The sequence below is a fragment of the Rana temporaria genome, chromosome 4, assembly GCF_905171775.1.
Source record: "Rana temporaria chromosome 4, aRanTem1.1, whole genome shotgun sequence".
In the NCBI taxonomy this organism is placed as follows: Eukaryota; Metazoa; Chordata; class Amphibia; order Anura; family Ranidae; genus Rana; species Rana temporaria.
Window position 1 is genome coordinate 220,425,237 of NC_053492.1, and position 16,183 is coordinate 220,441,419.

A 16,183-nucleotide genomic window follows, 5' to 3' on the forward strand; every position below is an offset into this window, starting at 1 on the left:
CCCTGTACATAATCGGGCAACTTAGAGGCAACTTTTCAGGAAGCAGAGAGGAGTTTACCCAGAAGCACCCAGGTACTCCCCTGTCCCCAGGCAGCCCCCGCCTTCCTAGACGCCGATTACTTTCAGTTTAGACGTTGTCTCTGTATTCCTCTATATACCATGTCTACCAGAGCCAGGGAAGGGAATAGAAGAGAGGCTGTGGATAATGAGTCCCTTATAAGGTTCATCAAGGAGAGACCATGTCTGTATGACAAGACAGACAGACATACATTACAAGGACCAACAGAAGAGGGACAATGCCTGGCTGGATATTTGTCGCCTGTCCTTTGAGGATTGGGATTATTGTCCCAGACCGACCGCAATGCCAAATGTAAGTTTAACCTTTATTATATGTTGTCTGTTTTCCTTGACTAGGCATGATGGTTGTAGTTCCATACAGGCAGTGCCGATCCTGACCTCCCTGGGGCCCTAAGCAAAATGACATGGCACATTAAAAATGAGAAGCGGGGGGCGCTGACGACAGTGACATGTCACATTAAAGAAAGTTGAGAAGTGGGGGGAGGGGGTGTTCTGCTGTCGGAAATGACATCTTACATTAAATTGAGAAGCAGGGGGTGCTGACTTCTTGCCTCTTCTCCCATGCAGCCAGCGAGTTGAGAAGCGGGGTGAGGGGGCGAAAATGACTTCTCACCAGGCGGAGCCTCTAGTAATTTGGGGGGCCCTTCGCAGCTTTGCGGGGCCCTAAGCGGCTTGCAATAGTGAGCCTATAGGGCAGATCGGCCCTGCATACAGGCCACTTGTTTTCACAGAGAATGGGTGCATGAACTCCCCCTTGTCTACATCCCTACCCAGCTCTGATATTATTGGAGTGATATGGTGTCTTATAAGGGCTATACAGGGCTCTTTTTATATTCTTTTAATATGTACACACAATAAACATTTGTTTTTTATATACATTCCTGAGTTTTGCACCCAAAGGCTCCATTCACGCCGCCCGCCGCTATTGCAGCCTGCAATACGCTGGAGGGGTGATTTAACATTGTCGGCTATGGAGATGGTTCACATCTCCACGCCGAACGCCGAAACGCCTGAAGCTCAAAACAGGTCCCTGACCCTTTTTTTCAGGCGTCTTCGGCGTTCGGCCATATTACACAATGTGTAATCACCCCTCCAACGAAAATCGCGGTAAAAAACGCCGCGTTTTGTCGCGGCAAATCGTGGTATAAACGGCGCAATTTGTTGCGGAAAATCGCGGTAAAAAACACAGCAAATCGCCTACCCCTAGGTGTGAATGCAGCCTTAAAGTCCCATTTTTTTCGTGCTTATTTTTCTATGTACTTTCTGGGGATGTGCAGTCCTTGAGAGATTTCTTAATATATTTGGTAGTGAAAAGGTTAAAGCATCCTCCTTGGTAGGAGCAGTTTTGCATCATTGGGTGCCTTTCACATTTCCCTATGTTGCCGTTTTCACCGCAGTAAGTCCTTATGCACACTGGATGTTAAAATAATGTTCTAAAAACGGCAGTAGCTTTGCAGTGAGTTTTTCAATGTTTTTGAAATGGCGTTTTTTAGTGTTTAGCATTTTTCTGCATAAGCAGGTTTTTAAATTTTTTTTTTCAATAAATCAAAAAAAAAATTGAGCCTTTATCTGCGTTTATCAATGTTTTTTGACATTAGATCATTTTTGCTGCTGAAAAACTCCTCTTAGAACCCACTAGTTTGGGTTCTTTTTTTTTTTACAGCCAAATAACGCCACAGCCAAAAACAGTTGATAACAGCCTATGTGTGCATGGACACATAGGATAACATGATGAGGAGTTTATTGACTGTAGAAAAAAATGTCTGAAGCCAAAAAACAACAGCTGTGCGTGAGGCCTGAAGGTTAATGCTAAGGGCTGATGTCATTTTCTGGGTGAAGTATTGTGTGTTCTGCATTCTTTCCTACTATTATTCATAGAGCGAGAACGGTCTCACTACTGCTTCTGCTTGCAAGCACTATATGAAACTCATGTCCATTTCAACTTCCTACTTTTGGCAGTTCACTCCTCATCAGCACTAGCTGCCTGAGATTGAAAGTAACTGAGGCATTTCCACACCCTTCGGGCCTAGTTAATTTACTGCCATGGGGAAAACAGAAGGGGGGGTTATGTTGCTATGATTGACCCCAGCACATACTCCCCTAATGGTTCTGGGAGAGTCTATTCGATATCCTCCAAGGGAACTAGCACCTGTAATATGGAACCTGTTACCCATATAGTTATAGGGTCTGCATTATTAGAGTCTTCCTCAGTTTCATCCATTCCTCTGTTCTCCACATCTACTCAGTACATGTTGACAACATATGCTCAACCCCCTGTGACCATCCCTGCATTTGGGGGATCTGCTGGTTCTGCTCTCTGTCCTGTCCTGTGTTGGCAGTGACTTTAATCTGTCAGACCATGTTGGACTGGGTGAGTTGCACTCTCTTTTCTGCAGAAGTAGATCCATGTCTCTCAGAGTGGATGGAGTAAATGTCTGGAGCCGTATGCTTCAGTTGTGACGGCTTGTTACAAACATAAACTTATGTCCCCCATGGGTCTGTACAAATGTGCAGGGCACTCTGGTTACACTAGTGGAACCCAAATGACATATCTAAAGAGCATCTGCTTGGATTGTCCTTGAAGGGAGGTTGTGCCTTTGGCCTCTTCACTTGACACAGTGATCAGTAATGGCACAGGAGCACAGAGCCTGCTTTTTCCAATGTAGTAAGTCTCCCACTTAGCCAATAGGGCTCAAACTCGGAGGTCCACTATCTCTCTGAAAAGCCTTCTGCATGAAGTCTTTCAGGGTTTCTCACACCCCAGACATCTTGCTGCAGTCCATATGTTTACTGGGATTATGGAGCTGTGCCCCATCCAGGTCTCCACTCCCTTTCTCGTGAATAACCCCTACCTCTTGGGGTCCCTTCAGAGAGACTCCCTAACCTACATGGTCAACTGGGACCAGCCCTAGCTGTTCCCTACATACATGGGGACCTGGATCCTCTGTGTCGCCCAGGCTCACCTGCTACTACTTGAAACATCAACCCTTATGTTCTGTCTAGTACCCTCTCCTGGCATCCTTATTGAGGAATGCTCAAACAACCTCCTGTAAAGAGCATCTTCGTGGATCATTATAGTCAGTACCTTTCCAAAGGACCCAACTCCTGCAACATCCAGCCCGATTGGGTCTCACTAAGAAACGCCATTGGCAACTGCTTGTCAGTGGTAGGAAAGAAGGTTTCGCTTAAGCCCTCCCTTAAAAGACCATAAACTTGTCATCGGGTGGGGAGTTCATCCCTTCTCCTTTTGAGGAAGTGTAAGACATTGGGTGAATGCCCCTCAGGATGACCTCCCAATTTTCCATATTTTTTCCTTTTACCCCCCCCTCTCTGCAGTGGTGGATTTAGGTTCTGGGCAGGCCTATAAATCTGTCCCTGTGGATTTGGTAGTCCCTGCTATAATCCTTTAGCCTCTACAGGGGACTGGGTTTGTTTGTTCTCCCCATGACAGACATTCCACTTGCTGTAACACCTACATTCCCAGGACCTCCATCTAGTTCCTCAGAATGAAGATTTCCCTTTGTGTGGAGGGATCCCACCTTGACAAAGCTTTCTGCTTCATACTCCATTGGATCCCATCTTGGTATTGCAGTGTCTTTTGCTTGAGGAAGGTGTGGGTGTCCTCCCGGCAATGGGAAAATTGCCTGGCCCCTGGCTGGACGATGCTGAGAGTATTGGTCTCACTTGTACTGCCCTTGGAGACTGGCTGTCATCAACCCGCAGTGTCTGCACTATGCCGCGGGCAGAGATCATCACTGGAGGGTCCTGTGCCCCACTACATTATCAGTAGGTGGAATGCCTTATGTTTCTGCTGCAGGTAATAGTCTACTGGAACAAAGTATGTCCAAAAGACTTTGTGGGGCTGCTTCACCTCAGAGTTGGCCCTCCATTGGCTGATCAGAAGCCCCCAGGGAAAGGTCCCCCAGATACCTTCCCTTGCCCTACCCTTTATTAAGTAAATGCTCTTAGTGATTTTGACTAAGATTACTGCCCTTTGCTCCATTGTTTTTCATGCTTTGCAAGCCCTGGTGCATTAGGCCCCAGTTCCATATGGAGTGTAAAAAAGGATGTTTTTGTTTCACCCCAGTGTTTTTGGTGGATCTAAGTTGTATGCCTGCTCACCCTTGAGACATTGTCTTTCCTGCACTCTCCCTCTTCTCTCAAGTTGGCTTTGTGGGTATGAACCCCTGAGTTCTCTAGTGGTCATTTCCCCCTCCTTTGTTGGCTATTGGTTGTTTGGCTAGGCTACAACCTTTTAGTCACAGAGATCTATCCTCTTGAACATAAGGGTTTGGAATGTCAGGACTCGAGCCTTATCATGTAAACCAGCTGGTCTTTCTTAAATTGACCTAGGTTTTGTTTGGGATGTGTTCCCATTGGGAGTTATTCCCAGTGTTTTATTTTGTTGACCACATCAGGGTCCTTTCTTCCCTGTTCATGAGTTTATAAATTCTGTTTGATCAGCTTCTAGCTGGCTTCATTTTTTAACGTATTTTTTTTTTAAATGTTTTTTTGATGTCTTGACTGTATGTGAATTGCTGTGTCTCTCAATGGAGGAGAAAGAAAATAGGAGTTTTGCGCTTACTGTAAAATCCATTTCTTGGAGTCCATTGAGGGACGTAGGTTCCACACCTTTTTATTTGTGTTCATGCTCTTGGTATTGCTTTATCGCAAAACTGAGGCATACTGTGTTGAGGTTACACCGAGATTGGTTTACAATTTTTCTGTTTTGCAGCGTCCAATCCTCCTGTAGGTGGCACTATATTCCAATTGTGTCTGAATTACTAGACTCCAGGAATGGATTTTAGGGTTGGTAAAATCAGACAAGCACACCATCAATTAAGTTGAGAAGCATTTTACAGTGCAATAAAGATACTTTTTTCCTCCTGATGACTCCTTCTCTTGCTGCTCTTGTCTAAGGTTTAGAGGACTGTCTGTTGGCTGCCTGTTGGTCACTATGGCCAAAAATGAACATGAAATCAGGAGAGGAGGGGTTTGTCAAATTAACTTTGTACTTTCAAATTGGAGCAGCTGAACAGCAAAGTATTATACACTCTTTAGCCTTACAGATGTATGTTTTTTTTTTTTTTTTAGTACTAATGGTTATGGCAGTTCCATTCATTGTTTTATATGTTTATTTAACAGAATCCACAAGAACGCTGAGACCTAGTACAATTGAGAAGACATTGAATGCTGTAAAGGTTGCAAGTCCCAAAAAATCGAAATCTTCCCGAAAAGAAACAGCCGTTGATACAGCAAAAGATGATGAGGAACAGATTTTGCACGTCGGTAGTGATGATAAACAAAGCAATAGCACACAGAACTCAAGGCGATCAACAAGAATAGCAAATAAGGAGTATAATGATAAAGTAGCTACAGATCAGAATATTGAAAATAAGGAGACGCTGGATGAAGAATCAAATACCATAAGTGAAATTTTATCAAACACACAAAGCATACTGGAAAAAGAAGATGGTAACTCTGAAACATTACATAGTGATTCTCTTATTTTATTGAGTGCGAATTCTAATAAAGATTTGGAAGAAGTGACAGAACATGATCTGAATAATTCTCAAGGAGATCTTTTGACAGATGATGTCTTAGAGACATCTGTAGATGAAAAAGTGTACAATCATGAGAACTGTCAGACTGATGATAAAAAATCTGATGTAATTTATGATAAAGTTCATCAAGAGCTTGCGCTTTTATCGGGAGTTGTTGAATGCGACATGGGTGTTAAGACGGTGTTGCACCCAGAAATTACTGTTGAATGCATGTTGCAAAATGCTGTTAGCAGCTCTGTCCAAGAGTGCGAAGCAGACAAAAATTCTATTGCACCTGAAATTTTTAATACTAGTAACAAATGTAATTCTTTAGAAGATATATCCGTTGTAGAAAATGTAGTACTTAATTGCACAGAAGATATAGAAAGCAGTGAAAAGTTACAGACTACAGAAATAGAAATGTCAGCTGGAAATGGTTTTGGAAAACCAAATCGTAACCGAAAAGGTGCAAAAAAACTAAAACCCAGTTCTGCTAAAGTACCTACACAGACAGAAAATTCTACAAAAAATACTGCTTTTCCAAAAGAGGTCTTTTATTCTCAACACCAAAAGGGTAGGTTTAAAAAAACGAACATAACCCACTCTGAATCTCCAGTTCTTTCTGACAAGTCGAAAATCATTAAAGTAACGAAAAAGGGGTCTGTAACTACGAAAATCCATAACATTCCAATAAAGACTACGATTAAAAAGAAGCCACGTTCATTTGAAAAAAAAGGTAATTCCTCTACATTATTAAAACGGCTAGATGATGCATTACGGGACAGCCAGGGAAGTTCAAAAGAAACGTCACAAGTTGTGTCATCTCATGTACGTTCTGGGAGTTTATCACATTCTAGTGATAAATCGGTCAGTAAACAGTCATTGCCAAAAATCACTCCTCAATCAAATGACATAGGAGAACAGAAAGAAGCAACTGAGCAACAAGAAGAGAAGACAAAACTTAAAAAGTCACTTCCACCCAGACAAAGAAGAAGTAGTAAAAGTGTTTCTGTTGATGAACCACCTCTGTTTATTCCTGATAACATTCCTACTGTAAAGAAAGAAGGAGCAGAAGTAACCTCACCTGTTGATAAGTATGTCTGGAATCCAACAAGACATTGCAGTTCATGCAGAAAACTTCACGGAAATAGGTAAGGATCCTTTGGTAGTTTGTTCTTTATAAATCTCATGTCTCTCGTAGAACCTATTGAAAAATATATTATCGACATCTAAATAGTCATGTAGTCTGTGCAGAAAACAATAAAATTAATTTAACATAGTTTTCTGTATGCACACTCTACAGCACCACATGTAGGACAATACTCAGGAAAGGGTATGGGTTACACAGCTCCTAATTCCTAACTCAAGTCACCCTCATTGAAAATTGGGTGTTGAACACCAACAGTGACCAATCCTATTCTCCACAGACTGCACAAATCCAAAAGAAAAGACTGGCTGTATTCTGAAAGTGTCAGTGAACACACTTTATAAAAAAAAACTATCAATAATTGGTGTATTACCATAGTAACGGAGTATAAAACAGTGTGTATCTGTTTTCTGCATTCTGCAAAAAACTGATCCTGCTGTTCTCGGTCTCACTGTTCAGGTCCTCACTACAGTTGGGGATTTTGCAGAGCAGCTCTGCACATGCTCAGATTTTTAAGAGAATTTCTATGCTGAGCAGTTCCTCCCTATCACATCTGAGCAGCCCATGTGACTATAGAGTCATACATGTGGGTGTTTACAAAGTTACCAGTGAAACACAAGGGTGTTGTGATATTACATGTAGATTGATGGAGGCTTCACCTCCCTCCTTATTCTAAGACACAGGCTGAAGGTGCATGACACAGCCTGTGACTGACAAATCTGCCCATACCATGTTTTTTTTTTTCCATACTCTTTATTGCATATCAGAAACATACATAATAATAAAAATCACATTTACAGTTTTCTACATTAATCATTCTGTTCATCTTCTCTATCTCTCACTAGACCCTTCCATACTACACCATTTACTCAAAATTTTCCGATATTTCTGTAGGTTTCCCCTGCTTTCATACACAATTTTTTCATATGCTATATGATTAACTGCATTCACTGATTATCTGATAGATGCAAGTTATAACTCCTATCTCTTAGCAATTTGCTTTTGAGCCTGAAAAAGTGTTTTTTGCAAAAAAATCTTTACATGTCCTGACCATTCTTAATTTTTCAACACCCACAACAAACATACTTCAGGGGTACAGGGCACTGGTATTTTAATAATTTCAGATAATTTTTTTATTACTTGACTCCAATATCCTATTGCCTTTCTACATGACTAAATCATATGGCAGAAATCCGCTTCATCTTGATGACTTCGCAAACATTCTGATGTTTTCCTTCTACCCATTTTATATAGTCTAATAGGGCTAAGATCTATCTGATCCAATATATACAATGGTGTCCTCTTGTTGTTATCTACTGACGGTACCAACAAATCCGAGGAACATATCTTCTCCCATTTCTTATCTGTCATTTCTGGAATCATAACCTGCCATTTGTCTCTTACTTTCAATGGCTCTCTGCCTATTTTAGCTTGTAATAGAAATTGGTACAATATTGATATCGGCCCCTTTGGCCCCTGTGACCTCAGAGTTCCTATAAGGCCCCCCTTTCACACATGTGCAACTTGGGACTGCAAAGTCACATAAGTCGTTCCCTACGATAACCATTTATATATGTGTGACTTCAAAGTACCCGTGTTTCCCCGAAAATAAGCCCGGGTCTTATATTAATTATGCCAACAAAAGACACAGTAGGGCTTATTTTCGGGGTAGGTCTTACCATGTAATGTACTGTCTTCTCTCCCCCTCTCCCTCCCTGCCTGTCAGGAATCCCCAGTGTAAACTGAGTTAAAATGCTTGTAAAATCCTACAATCCTCTCTATTACAGTAATATATAATGTACAATGTGTGTGTTCCTGTAATATAATTGAGCCAAATACCTTTGTTATAGCGCCATTCTGCGCTTCTGTGACCCGCCCGAACTCTCTTCCCCACAATTTATATTACAGAAACACACATATTGTACATTATATACTACTGTAATAGAGTGGATTTTAGGATTTAGTATTTTTAACTAGGGCTTATTTTCGGGGTAGGGCTTATATTGCAGCCCTCCTGGAAAAAACGCTAGGTCTTATTTTCAGGGTAGGTCTTATTTTGGGGGAAACAGGGTAGTCTCTGTACTACTTTGGTCTGACCTTCATGTGAGTTGAGGTCCATAGACCTCAAGTTTACACGGGCATTCCCTGAAATTTGCAGTAAAATTGCGCTTTTAAGTTGTGGCAGTATGAAGGGGGCCTTATTCCCCGTACACACGATCCAAAAATCAGACGACAGATCGTCCGACTTTTTTTTTTTTTTTACTAGTCGCAGGTAGAAATTGAATAGGTTACTAAAGTCACGAAAATTCTCGTACGACAGAAAAAAAATAAGTAATGTCATGTGTTGTAATGTATTTGTTTTGTATTTTTGGACAACAACTGTACTGACTAAACCAAAATCGTACGATTATGTTTTGTACGAGGAAAATTTTCGTGCATCTCCGATTAAAATAATATCAATGATCGGCTCACGGAAGCCCTGTACTAGCGTTCCGATTATCGTACGACTCTTCCTCGGATGTCATTTTTCGGACGATATTCGGATCGTGTGTACGGGCCATTAGGGGGTATTTTGATTCTGCTTGCCAAATTGCACCTGCAAGGCATGTTTTAATTTTAAATATTTATAAAAGTGTTTGTGCTATATCATGTTGGTTGTTCTGGCATTCAAATATTCGCATAGTTCCATGTTCATACAACTGCTCTAAAACCACACCTGGAACCACAGTTCCATGTTCATATAAGTGCTATACAATCACACCTTTCTGTTTCCAGAAATTTCCATCCGCATTTCATCTCCGCTGTGCAAATGCTGGATTATTCCAGATGCAAAATTTCCTGGGGAATATCCCTAAACCCTACTATTCCCTTAGCTTCTTTCCACACCACTCGTGCCATTGTAAACATGGGGATCTTAATTTTAGGTAACCTCGCTGATTGTGTCTCCAACCCTACCACTAAATCCTCTACTTGGAGTATTTCCAATACCGTGTTTCCCCGAAAATAAGACACCGTCTTATATTTATTTTTGCTCAAGAAGACACACTATGTCTTATTTTCAGGGGATGTCTTATTTTTATTAAGCAACAGCTTTACTGGTGGTTGTGGGGGGTGAGAGAGACCCACAGACTGGTGCTGGGGGAGAGAGACCCACACTGCTGAGTAAAACGGGAGCCACAGCTTTACTTCTTCCCCTGAGTATACATAATACCTAAAGCAGAGCGTCCTGCTCCTCACTTCACTGAGGAGACTTTTACTTTCACTTTCTATTTCTCCCTCTGTGCCTCAGCTTGCAGCACGCACAGAATCACTATGTCTTATTTTCGGGGTATGGCTTATATTGAGCAAATGCTTAGAAATCCTGCTACGGCTTATTTTATGGGTATGTCTTATTTTCGGGGAAACACGGTAGGTACCTTTCCACTTCTCCTGCACTTTCCTGTCTTATCCATGTCTGTAGCTGTTTTAACTGCCCTGCCAGGTAATATAAATATATATCTGGAAGTGCCATCCCTGCTTCAGTTTTCGATCGTTGTAGTGTTTTTTAAGTTTGGATCTACCATTAGCCCATATAAATTTTATCAATTGCAAATTTTACATTTTAAATATAGACTTTGGTATAACTACTAAGAAATGTAAGAATACATATACAGTGGATATAAAAAGTCTACACACCACTGTTAAGAAGTCAGGTTTCTGCAAAGTAAAAAAAATGAGACAAAGCTAAATCATTTCAGATTTTTTTTTCCACCTTTAATGTGACCTATAAACTGTATAACTCAATTGAACAACAGGGGAAGGGAAGTAAAAATAAAAACATAAAATTAGTATGGTTGCATAACCTTAAACTAATACTTTGTTGAATCACCGTTTCATTTTATTACAGCAGGTTTTGACAAATTTGCTTGGAATTTAAGAGCCAGCAAAAAAAGTTAGGAGCCAGAAAACGCGCCCCGTCCAGCCAAGCTCGCGCACAGAAGCGAACGCATACGTGAGTAGCGCCCGCATATGTAAACGGTATTCAAACCACACATTAGAGGTATCGCCACGATTGTTAGATCGAGAGCAATAATTCTAGCTCTAGACCTCCTCTGTAACTCAAAACATGCAACCTGTAGAATTTTTTAAACGTCGCCTATGGAGATTTTAAAGTGTAAAAGTTTGTCTGCATTCCACGAGCGGACGCAATTTTGAAGCGTGACATTTTGGGTATCAATTTACTCGGCGTAACATTATCTTCCACAATATAATAAAAAATTGGGATAACTTTGTCTTATTTTTTTTTAATAAAAAAGAAGTGTATTTTTCCCCCAAAAAAGTGCGCTTATAAATACGGTGTGACAGAAAGTATTGCAACGATCGCCATTTTATTCTCTAGGGTGTTAGAATAAAAAAAAAATATATAATGTTCTGGGGGTTCTAATTAGAGGGAAGGAGATGGCAGTGAAAACAGTGGAAAAAACAAATTAGAGCTGCTGTTGGCAGATGGCGCCAAGTCACAGAAGGAAGCTTGGGCCTTCACAAGGCAGCAAAGCCGCGGCCTCAATTACCGGCCGTTGCGGGCCCGCCGCAATCACGCGGTGGGGGCACACAGGATCACCGGCGGGCGCCAGGTCACAATTTCTTGTCGCAATTGCGACCGGGCGCCCGGATTTTGTCGAGCCCTGTATTACAGCACTCTGTCTTTTTGGGTATGAATCTATCAGCATGGCCCATCTTGAAGTAACAATATTTGCCCACTCTTCTTTGTAAAAACACTCCAAATCTGTCAGATTGCGAGGGCATCTCCTGTGCACAGCCCTCTTCAGATCACCCCAAAAAGTTTTCAATTGGATTCAGGTCTAGGCTCTGGCTGGGACATTCCAAAAATGTAATCTTCTTCTGGTAAAGCCATTCATTTGTTCAATTTGGATGTATGCTTTGGGTCGTTGTCATGCTGAAGTCTGAAGGTTTTGTGCCAATATTGACTGGTATTTGGAACTGTTCATAATTCCCTCTACTTTGACTAAGGCCCCTTTTCCAGCTGAAGAACAAAAGCCCCAAAGCATGATGATGCCACCACCATGCTTCATGGTGTTGTTTTTGTACCAAACCTATCTCTTGGAATTATGACCAAAAGGTTCAACCTCGGTTGCATCAGACAATAACACATTTTTCCCACATTATTTTTGGGGGCGTACTTCATATGTGCTTTTGCAAAATTTAGCCAGGCTTAGATGTTTTTCTTATTAAGAAAAGGCTTCCCGTCTTGCTACACTACCCCCATAGCCCAGACATATGAAAAATACGGGAGATTGTTGTCACATGTACCACACAGCCTGTACTTGCCAGATATTTTTGCAGCTTCTTTAATATTGCTGTAGGCCTCTTGTCAGCCTCCCTGACCAGTTTTCTTCTTGTCCTTTCATCAATTTTGGCAGGGTGTCCGGTTTTTGGTGATGTCACTGTCGTGCCATATTTTCTCCACTTGATGACTGTCTTCACTGAGTGAGTGAGTAACTTGTATAGCACTGACAAATGCGAACCGAATCGCCTCAAGGCGCTTGAATCCAGAGTCGTGCTGATACTTCAGAAGAGACGGGTCTTCAGTTTTTTCCTAAAAGCCCGATGGTTTTCTTCCATGCGAATGGTCGTGGGTAGAGCATTCCAAAGCCGAGGTCCTTGGACTGAAAATCTACGTTCTCCCTTAGATTTGTAGCGGGCTGTGGGGACCCGATTGGTGACGTAGGGTTTAATTTTCTCGTTTAAGTATTGCGGAGCGCTTTCTTGTGCGCATTTGTGAGTGAGGCATAGTGTCTTGAATGCGATCCGATCCTTTACGGCTGTGTGTTCCATGGTGTATCTAATGCCTTGGAAATTCTTTTGATTGAATCCTTTTAACAATGTGATGCTTTGGAAGCTCTCTGCGGACCATGGCCTTTTGAAATTGGCCTATACGGGACACACTAACATGGATCTTTATCTGGCTCTGGTAGAACTACCACCAAAGCTTCATACATTAAATCTGGCAAAGATTGCCACGTGAAGGCTTTTGTATACATTCTAGTTAGATTTGGCGCTGGAATATCTATGTATCGATTTATATACCTCCAACAGAATCCCGTCAGCTGATTTCCCTGATGCTAATAATCTCACAGCACGCCACACGTCCTCTTCTGTAATCTCCTTATCCATCATACTAACTTTTTCTATCATCAATTTGGGATATTCTATTTCATTCATATATTGCTCCATCTCTCTGTCTGTGCAAGTTAGCCTATACAGAGACATAATACTCATGAAAGCATTTAACCACTTAAGACACGGACCAATATGCAGGTAAAGGACCAGGCCCCTTTTTGCGATTCGGCACTGCGTTGCTTTAAACTACAATTGCGATGTGGCTCCCAAACAAAATTGGCGTCCTTTTTCCCCCCACAAATAGAGCTTTCTTTTGGTGGTATTTGATCACCTCTACGGTTTTTATTTGTTGCGCTGTAAACAAAAATGGAGTGACAATTTTGAAAAAAATTCTATATTTTTTACTTTTTGCTATAATAAATATCCCCCAAAAATATATATAAAAAAATCGTTTTTTTCCCTCAGTTTAGGCCGATACGTATTCTACCTATTTTTGGTTAAAAAAATCGCAATAAGCGTTTATCGATTGGTTTGCGCAGAATTTATAGTGTTTACAAAATAGGGGATAGTTTTATTGAATTTTTATAATTTTTTTTTTTTTTTTTTTTTTTACTACTAATAGCGGCGATCAGCGTTTTTTTTCGTGACTGCGACATTATGACGGACACATCGGACAATTTTGACACATTTTTGGGACCATTGTCATTTTCACAGCAAAAAGTGTTATAAAAATGCATTGTTTACTGTGAAAATGTCAATTGCAGTTTAGGAGTTAACCACTAGGGGGCACTGTAGGGGTTAAGTGTAACCTCATATGTGTTTCTAACCTTAGGGGGGCGGGGCTGGACGTGTAACGTCATTGATCGTCGTTCCCTATATCAAGGAACAGACGATCAATGACACTGCCACAACGAAGAACAGGGAAGGTGTGTTTACACACACCTCTCCCCGTTCTTCAGCTCCGGTGACCGATCGCGGGACACCGGCGGCGGTCGGGTCCGCAGCCACGGTCACGGCTGGGCTTAAGGAATCACGTACGGGTACCTGATTGTGCCCAGCCGTGCCATTCTGCCGACCTTATATCGGCTTTAAGTGGTTAAAGGTACAATTTTTTTTTTATCCTAAATGGCTTCCTTTACCTTAATGCAGTATTCCTTCACTTACCTCATCCTTTGATTTTGCTTTTAAATGTCCTTATTTCTTCTGAGAAATCCTCACTTCCTGTTCTTCTGTCTGTAACTCCACACAGTAATGCAAGGCTTTCTCCCTGGTGTGGAGTGTTGTGCTCGCCCCCTCCCTTGGACTACAGGAGAGTCAGGGCGCCCACTAACACACAACTCCTTTCTCTATCTGCAACGTAGAGAGCGTTCTGGCTCTCCTGTAAACATCCCTTGGAATAGAAAAAAACATGACAGGACCTCTGAAATGTGAGAACTGGGGTCAAAAAGACCTCAGATCTCATAATCAGATCAATAATAATAAGGTCTTTTTTTTTTCTTACAATAATAATTTCCCCTTTTAAGAGCGTCTCTTCCACCCTCCAATGCTATGGGGCCGAGCAGGGACCATCTTTCACTCACTTGGCATCAAGGCAGTGATGGGAGCAGATGTGATCGTCTCTGCCGCTATTGACGGCTCGGTAAGCAGCGGAGACATCCCGAGTGCAACGGGATAGGGGCCCTCTCCCACCCCCGATTAAAAGACTGAGACTACTTATCTTAAAAAGGACAGTACGCCATTTTTAAAAATACCAGGGTTGTGGTGGCTAGCTGCTGCAATAACAGTAGTATTTCATGTCAAAGTAGCAACGTATAGCGACGGCGGCTGGTCCTTAAGTAGTTAAGGGGGTTGTAAAGGTAAAAAAATGTTTTCCCTAAATAACTTCCTTTACCCTAGTGCAGACTTCCTTCACTTACCTCATCCTTTGATTATGCTTTTAAATGTCCTTATTTCTTCTGAGAAATCCTCACTTTCTGTTCTTTTGTCTGTAGCTCCACACAGTAATGCAAGGCTTTCTCCCTGGTGTGGAGTGTCGTGCTCGCCCCCTCCCTTGGACTACAGGAGAGTCAGGATGCCCACTAACACACAACTTATTTCTCTATCTGCAACGTAGAGAGCATCCTGACTCTCCTGTAGTCCAAGGGAGGGGGCGAGCACGACACTCTACACCAGGGAGAAAGCCTTGCCTCACTGTGTGGAGTTACAGACAGAAGAACAGGAAATGAGGATTTCTCAGAAGAAATAAGGACATTTAAATGCAAAATGGAAGAATGAGGTAAGTGAAGGAGGACTGCGCTAGGGTAAAGGAAGTTATTTAGGAAAAAAAGATTGTACCTTTACAACCCTTTTAACTACTTAACCACTTGCTTACTGGGCACATATACCCCCCTCCTGCCCAGGTGAAATGTCAGCTTCCGGCACTGCGTCACTTTAACTGGAAATTGCGCGGTCGTGCGACGTGGCTCCCAAACAAAATTGACGTCCTTTTTTCCCTACAAGTAGAGCTTTCTTTTGGTGGTATTTGATCACCTCTGCGGTTTTTATTTTTTGCGCTATAAACAAAAAAGAATGACATGAATAACAGTGAATGATGAGCGCAAAAAACAATAGTGTAATGAAAATCGTGAAACGTCCAATTTAAGGAATAGGTCTAATAAAGAGTAAACTCCAAGGTGATGCAAAAGTTAATAACACTTAAGTGACATAAGTGACGAGTAGGCACAATGGATATGGATAATCCAGTGTGTGGGTATGATGCTGAAAATGAAACAAAATAGAAACACCAATTGTGCCAATAGTTCATATGTGACAGTTCCTAAAAAACAGGAGTGGTTGGAAATTCCAAATGGTGACTGGATGTCCGTGCAGAGTGATGAAACAATCCTCATAAGCAGCTGAGCTCACAGTGCGCTTACCTCACCCACATGCAATGACAGCATGGTATCTCCACAGATGGAATGTGTCCCGGGAAACTAATCCTCCTCACCTTTCCTGTAGTGACAACAGCTGGGGGCCTGTAGATTGTGGAAACATCGTCCTTCTAGCTATGTCTGCTGCTGCGGTCTTCACAAAGATGGAGGCTCCGTGTGCAGAAGCACTCAAGATGACCCAAAACAAACGGAAAGAACTCCAATAGTGAAGTAATTCAAGATGGCTTTAATAGCGTCCACAGAGTAAAACAAAACGAAACAGGGTTCAGCTTAACAGAGCCTGAACCAAACGAACAGCGAAAAACGGCTGTGTGATCGGGTAGATACGTCACTTCCGGTCACGTCTTTCGATGCCTTACGCGTTG

General features: G+C 41.9%; 1 protein-coding gene across 1 annotated transcript in view; it reads left to right on the plus strand.

Annotated features, from left to right (window-relative positions):
* The window catches only part of PHF3 (PHD finger protein 3), a 138,354-nt gene that overhangs the window by 35,611 nt on the left and 86,560 nt on the right, over nucleotides 1–16,183 (plus strand). The window contains 1 exon segment of the mRNA XM_040349904.1: nucleotides 5,224–6,772. Coding sequence (XP_040205838.1) covers nucleotides 5,224–6,772 — 1,549 coding nt within the window.